Here is a 7,500-nt window from a genome sequence, read left to right as displayed (position 1 = left end):
AGGGTTTTTGTGAGTGTGAGGGTTTTTGTGAGGGTATGTGTGTGTGTGTGTGTGTGTGTGTGTGTGTGTGTGAGAGAGAGAGAGTGTGAGTGAGTGAGTGTGTGTGTGTGAGAGTGTGAGTGTGAGAGAGTGTGAGAGAGTGTGTGTGTGTGTGTGTGTGTGTGTGTGTGTGTGTGTGTGTGTGTGTGTGTGTGTGTGTGTGTGTGTGTGTGTGTTAAGTAGTCACCTGTATTTCTACAGTGCTTTATACGATATAGAGTTTCAGAGTAGCTTTACAGTGGTAATAGGGAAACAGTGCGTTTCGTCTGTTGTTCAGCTGATTCAGTTCAATTGTAAAGATCAATTGAATGATTAAATCATCAATAATTGATAATTGTCAATTATTAATTTAGTTCATTTCATCTATAAAGCAGTTCTGAAAAAAAAAGATGTCCTCGTCCAGCTCAGTTCAGTTCTCCTACAGTCAGATCAGTAATATTGTTGAGTATTAAGTGTCCGCGACTGAGCCAGAGGCGAACCCAAACTCATCAGTGGCAGAATGGAGGAACAAACTTCACGAGTCACGAAACCTCAGTCGCTCAGCTCTCCTCCGGTGAACGAACGAACACTGTGATTATGATTCAGGCTGCATCACAGGTCAGAGGTCAGATCAGGATCAGTAGCATTCAGATACTCATCCAGCTCCTCCTGCTTGAGGATTCATTCAGCACTCCTGTATGGAGCCAGAGCTGGCTCTTGTGTCTCTGTGCCGAAGGCTGGACTATAATGCGTTAAGAGCTCAAGTACTGCGGAGATAAACCATTTAGTGCTTGCAAGTAATCAGCAATATTTTAAAGTTTATACGATGTTTAATAGGCAGCCAGTGGAGTGTTGACAGAACTGGGCTAATATGGTCATACCATATGGAGTTTGTTTATTAAGCGTGCAGGGCAACCACCCATATGAGCATTACAATAATCTAGCCTTGATGTCATGAACGCATGAACCAATTGTTGCTGTTTCTGTAACTTTTCATTAAAAGCATATGTTATAATTTAGATATATTTTTAAGATGGAAAAATGCCGTTTTACAGATGCTAAAAACGTTGCTTTCAAATGAAAGATTGGTATCAAAGAGCACACACACACACACACACACACACACACACACACACACACACACACACACACACACACACACACATACACACAGGTTCCTAACCGACGACGAAGACTTGACAGAACATCCATCAAGTGTTAGACAGTATTCTAGATTAATACGTGAGGAAGTTTTTGGTCCAATCATTAGAATCTCTGGGGTTTTTTTCAGAATTAAGCAGTAAATTACTAGTCATCCAATTTTTTAAAACGACTATGCATTCCGTTAATTTTGTGAATTGGTAAGTTTCGTCGGCACACACATGGCATTACAGTGAAAACTAATGCCATGCTTCCTAATGATATCTCCCAAGGGTAGCATGTACAGAGTGAACAGCAACGGTCCTAGTACTGAGCCTTGTGGTACGCCATACTGAACTTGTGATCGATGAGACATCTCTTCATTTACTGCTACAAACTGATAACGGTCAGATAAGTTTGATTTAAACCATGCTAATGCAATTCCACTAATGCCAACATAATTTTCGAGTCTATTTAAAAGAATTTTGTGGTCGATAGTGTCAAATGCAGCACTAAGATCGAGTAACACTAATAGAGAGACACAACCACGATCGGATGATAAGAGCAAATCATGTGTGACTCTAATGAGAGCTGTCTCGGTACTATGGTACGGTCTAAATCCTGACTGGAAATCCTTGCAGATATAATTTCTTTCAAGAAAGGAACACAGTTGTGAGGATACCGCCTTTTCTAGTATCTTTGACAGAAAAGGTAGATTCGAGATCGGCCTGTAATTGACAAATTCTGTAGGATCAAGTTGCGTTTTTTTAACAAGCAGTTTAATCATAGCCAGCTTAAAAGTTTTTGGTACGTATCCTAATGACAAAGATGAATTAATGATATTAAGAAGAGGATCTGTGACCTCTGGGAACATCTCTTTCAGTAGCTTAGGCGGTATCGGGTCTAACATACATGTTGTCGATTTAGATGATTTAACGAGTTTAACGAATTCTTCCTCTCGTATAGCAATGAATGAATAAAATGTTTCCTCAGGGAGACTACAATGCACTGCCTGATGTGATACTGTTGTAGACGGTTACATAGTTATAATTTTGTCCCTGATATTATCAATCTTATAAGTGAAGAAGTTCATAAAGTCATTACTGCTATGTTGCTTGGAAACTTCTGGGGTTGAAGGGGGCTTTATTTTTCGTTAGTTTAGCCACTGTTTCAAATAAATACCTAGGGTTATGTTTATTTTCTTCTAATAGGGTTGAAAATAAGCAGATCTAGCAGCTTTTAAGGCCTCTCTGTATGCAATCGAGCTCTCCTTCCATGAAATGCGAAATACCTCTGGTTTTGTTTTCTTCCAGTTGCGCTCCATTTTTCTGGCTGCTCTCTTAAGGGCCTGAGTGTGCTCGTTGTACCACGGCGTTGGACTATTTTCTTTAATCTTCTTTAAGCGCAACGGAGCAACTGTGTCTAAAGTGCTGGAAAAGTGAGTGTCAAAAGTTTCTGTTGCAATATCGAGTTCTTCTAAGCTATCCGGGATGCTGAGATGATGAAACTGATTAGGAAGATTATTGATAAAGCAATCTTTAGTGGCAGAAGTGATAGGTCTAACATCGAGTCGGCTTTGCAGCTTTGGCTAAATGTAATTTACATGAGACTAGATAATGATCTGAGATGTCATCGCTCTGCTGCAGAATTTCAACAGCATCAACATCTATTCCATGTGATAATATTAGATCTAGAGTATGATTACGACAATGAGTCGGTCCTGACACGTGTTGTCTAACTCCAATAGAGTTCAGAATGTCTTTAAATGCCAATCCCAATGCATCTTTTTCATTATCTACATGTATATTAAAATCACCAACAATAATGTCTTTATCTGCAGCCAGAACTAACTCTGATAGATAGTCAGCAGATTCTGTGATAAAGTCTGTATGGTGCCCTGGTGGCCTGTATACAGTAGCCAGCACAGATCTCAAACGTGATTTATCATTTACACTAGATAGTGTTACATTTAGCAACAACACTTCAAAAGAATTATATTTGAAACTAGACTTCTTAGTAATTCAGAAGATATTACTATAAATTACAGCAAGTTTTCCTTTCAGACGAGGTTGATGTTTATAACAGTAATCTTGCGGCGTAGACTCATTTAAAGTAATGTAATCGTCTGGTTTTAGCCAGTTTTTTGTAATCATTTGTTCATCTGTATTATATCTGTTTTTTAGTCGTTGAACATCAATAAAAAAATTTATCCTTAAATGGGTTTGGGAGTTTTTTGTATTTCCTAGGAAAAGACCCAGTCTCTATGTGATGGTATCTAGTGAAAGAGTCTCTCTGTGATGGGATTTATCTGGTTGTTAGGACGTGTGGGTGTGTGTGTTGTATAATCTGATCCTCCTGCGTTCACAGGCAAGTGTTTAGTGGCCTTTTATGAATCAGTCTGAGAGTTAGGCTGGGGTTTACTGCATCATTCACAGACTCGATATGCTCTTACTGATATTAGGACGTGTGCAAGCTTCTCTCTTCTCTCTTTCTCTGTCCTCAGACAGTCAAGAGCCAGACGACTAGGAGCAGACTGATATTATAATGTCATTATATGTCAAGTCAAGTCGCTTTAGACAGTGCAGATCGTTTCACTGCAGCTTCACAGTAATAAACAGGAGAATATCAGAATCAGTGATGCAAACTTTATCAAATATGAGACAAATTCTGATTCAGCTGTAAAGCATCTCTTTAGAAGATCATAGAGTTATTATTCAGATCAGCTGATCAGATCTATTGTTCTTATAGTGTATAATACTGAATATTAAGTGTCTTTTACATATGTGTTCTGTGGACTAATACAGTTTAATTAAGACAACACATATTTTGCACAAGGTTTACTGGAAATCTATAGAGAATATTTGAAAACAAAAATTGTTCATTGGCCAGCTGTGCTGTAATTCTCCCAGAATGCATTGCTCTGAAAAAAAGTCCTTTAAATGCAAAAATGAATGTATGTATAAAAATAACCTCAGTCTAATTCAAAAGGGCTTTTTGCCATCGAGTGTGAAGTGTGTTCACCTCATTAGGAAGCGGCTCGTGTTAATGTGTAGACGTCATCAGCTGCTGTCGATCTCCAGGTTTCACAGCGGCTGTAAGTTGAAAGCTAACGATGATTAATTGATGAGGTTGTCTCTCAGTAACACTCTTGTGTGTGTGTGTGTGTGTGTGTGTGTGTGTGTGTGTGTGTTCCAGCGGCGCCTCAGTTCGTGAAGGTCCCGATGGATCAGATCGGCGTGTCCGGTGGAGTCGTGTCGTTCGTGTGTCAGGCCACAGGAGACCCCAAGCCTCAGGTGTTCTGGAACAAGAAGGGCAAGAAAGTGAACTCACAGAGAATAGAGGTGAGGAACCAGAGCTGTCAATCACTGACACACAGCTTTACACCGGCACCAGAGCACATGACACTCATCCACAGGTTCTGCTTCTCCTTTGAACTTTCTATTCAGAATCCCGATAAATAAAATCTGAAGCAGCACAACTGTTTCCAACACTGATAATAATCAGAAATGTGTCAGCAAATCAGCATATTAGAATGTTTTCTGAAGGATCATGTGACACTGAAACATGAGTGTGTGTGTGTGTGTGTGTGTGTGTGTGTGTGTGTGTGTGTGTGTGTGTGTGTGTGTGTGTGTGTGTGTGTGTGTGTGTGTTGCACCTGCGTCCTCACAGTTGGTGTGGAGAGTCTTTATTCTGCACTTTTGTGTTCAAACAGGAGGGGGATTCTAACTAATCTGTTCTCATGCATATGCAAATGAGATGCTAATGAACCGAGCAGAAGCCTTTATTCCTGTACAGTTACTTAAGCAGCAGAAGAAGAGAGAAACGTGTTTCTGAGGGCGAATGAAGCGTGTCGACTCTGTTAGCGCTGGAGACGAAGTCACTGTCCATCAAATGTGAAATAAGCTGAGGAGAGAGCAAATGAGTTCAGACGCGGCTGGCTGATGTCACTTCCTGTGTGTGTGTGTGTGTGTGTGTGTGTGTGTGTGTGTGTGTGTGTGTGTGTGTGTGTGTGTGCGTGTATACAGTAGCCCACATTTCATTCTCCACTGGGTTGATGTATTGAATCCTTCTGCTCACGAACAATAATAGAAACATGATCTCGAATGAAGTTATTAGACTGAGAAATACTGCAGAATCCCCTTTATAAGCCGTTAAATGTAAATAAACACACAGTTGTGCGTATCCTGATGTCGTGGTCGCACACAGTGATTACAGTAGTCCAAAATAATCTTCATTGATTTGATCATTGATAACGGTCTGTCTGCTTGTGAACTGATGTTGCTCTGCTGTGATTGGTGGATGTCTGCTCACTCTGCTCTCTCATTGGTCCAGACCATCGAGTTTGACGAAGGGGCGGGGGCAGTGCTTCGCATCCAGCCACTCAGAGCGCCTCGTGACGAAAACGCCTACGAGTGCGTCGCCAAAAACACTGAAGGAGAAATCACCAAGACCTCCACACTGTCCATCATCAGAGGTGAGATATTCCATCATCATCGTCATCACCGTCATCATCGCCTGCGCACGGTTCTGATGAGAGCGTGATGACTCTGTTAGTCTGGTAATGAAGTGTGTTCCATCGGCAGTCACGGTGTGTTTAGTGAAGCGCAGACGCACGCCGCTGTCTCTCTCACACACACACACACACACACACACACACACACACACACACACACACACAGACCGGAGCATTGACAGAAACAGAGTGTGTGTGTGTTGTGGAGGCGTGACACACTGATCAACCCTGATGCTGAAGCGGAACTTTAAAAGCTTTGTTCACCCAAAAAATACATTCAGTCTCTCTCTCTGTCGTTCAGTCTCTCTCTCTGTCATTCAAACCCATAAGACTTTGGTTCATCTTTGAAAAACAAATGAAGGGATTTAAACCATCGAAAGTCCAGGAAACGGCCATGAATCCAAATGAATCGAGCGGTTTAATCAGATTTATTTTGCCTTTTTGTTTTTTGTGCTGGGCAGTGATTAAAGCGTAACTCTCGCCAGAATTGAACCTAGGCTCTTTTTGTTAATCTACCCGAGTCAAACTTTCCTGTAAAGCATAATTAGAATGGAAACGGCACTTTTAAGATTGACCGTATATTCGTTTTAGGTCAAAATTGGAGTTAGGGTTACTGTGCGTTCACACCAAACGCGAATAGCGCGTCAAATTCGCGTCTACCACGTCTAGTTGGACGCTTGAACATTTTGAATCCATTCACGCGTAAAAAGCAAAAGTTTGAAGCGAAATTGACGCGTGTCTGTGGCGAAATCCGCTTGTCTGTTTGCAGGATGGCTCATGTTGATCGAGCATTCATCGAGAGAGTCACCGCATCGGCGCGAAGATCACCCTTCAGGACACCAACTACAGGCACTCTATCCCAGCTGCAGAGCGCCTGTCCATCTGTCTTCGCTTAGAAAATGTATTTGAAATTGGTTTCACTTTATTTTGATGGTCCCTTTAACACATTCTGTTGTCTATAAGTAACATTGCACCTACATGTCTACTAACTCTCATTAGAGTATTAGTAGAGTATTAGTAGACTGGTAGGGTTAGGGTTAGAATAAGTTGACATGTAGTTGCAAAGTTACTTATAGTCAGTAGAGTGTCTGTTGGAGGACCATCACATTAAAGTGTTATCAGATATTAAAGGGATAGTTCACTTTGAAATTAATTTTTGGTATGTTTTAGCTTACCTCAAGGGCATCCAAGATGTAGGTGTCTTTTTTTCCGCAGTAGTTTCAATTTTTATATTTTTAGGTCAAACCGTTCTTGTCTGTCAGTCATATAATGCAGGTCTATGGTCACGGTCTCAAAACACATGCACAGAGTCCAAATTAAAACAATTCCCCGTCGTCCAAATTAAACAATTCCCCATCGTAAGTACACATTGATGGCCTAAGACACGAAACGAGCGGTTTGTGTGAGAAAACGAACAGTATTTATATCGTTTTTACCACTTATACGCAGCCATGTCCAAGTGATCTGATCTGACGTGTGTGCGCAGACTGGTGCATAGATATATATACACTAGATGTCGCCTTAAAGACATTCGTTCAATGAACTGCCGTAGACAAGGCGACATCTAGTGTATATATCTATGCGCCAGTCTGCGCACACACGTCAGATCAGATCACTTGGACATGGCTGCGTATAAGTGGTAAAAACGATATAAATACTGTTCGTTTTCTCACACAAACCGCTCGTTTCGTGTCTTAGGCCATCAATGTGTACTTACGATGGGGAATTGTTTAATTTGGACGACGGGGAATTGTTTTAATTTGGACTCTGTGCATGTGTTTTGAGACCGTGACCATAGACCTGCATTATATGACTGACAGACAAGAACG

General features: G+C 41.1%; 1 protein-coding gene across 9 annotated transcripts in view; it reads left to right on the top strand.

The window, feature by feature from the left end:
• The window catches only part of LOC309501027 (receptor-type tyrosine-protein phosphatase S-like), a 122,874-nt gene that overhangs the window by 43,965 nt on the left and 71,409 nt on the right, over positions 1 to 7,500 (top strand). For all 9 annotated transcript variants that reach the window (XR_014206756.1, XM_082172934.1, XM_082172937.1 and 6 more), the window contains 2 exons: positions 4,354 to 4,499; positions 5,491 to 5,632. Coding sequence is in view for 8 of the 9 variants with exons in the window: in XM_082172934.1 (XP_082029060.1) it covers positions 4,354 to 4,499; positions 5,491 to 5,632 (288 nt within the window). In the remaining variant the exon portion in view is untranslated. The remainder of the gene's footprint in view (positions 1 to 4,353; positions 4,500 to 5,490; positions 5,633 to 7,500) is intronic.

Source organism: Leuciscus leuciscus (assembly GCF_965113295.1).
Source record: "Leuciscus leuciscus genome assembly, chromosome: 6".
Lineage (NCBI taxonomy): Eukaryota > Metazoa > Chordata > Actinopteri > Cypriniformes > Leuciscidae > Leuciscus > Leuciscus leuciscus.
This window is presented reverse-complemented; position numbering and strand designations above follow the sequence as displayed.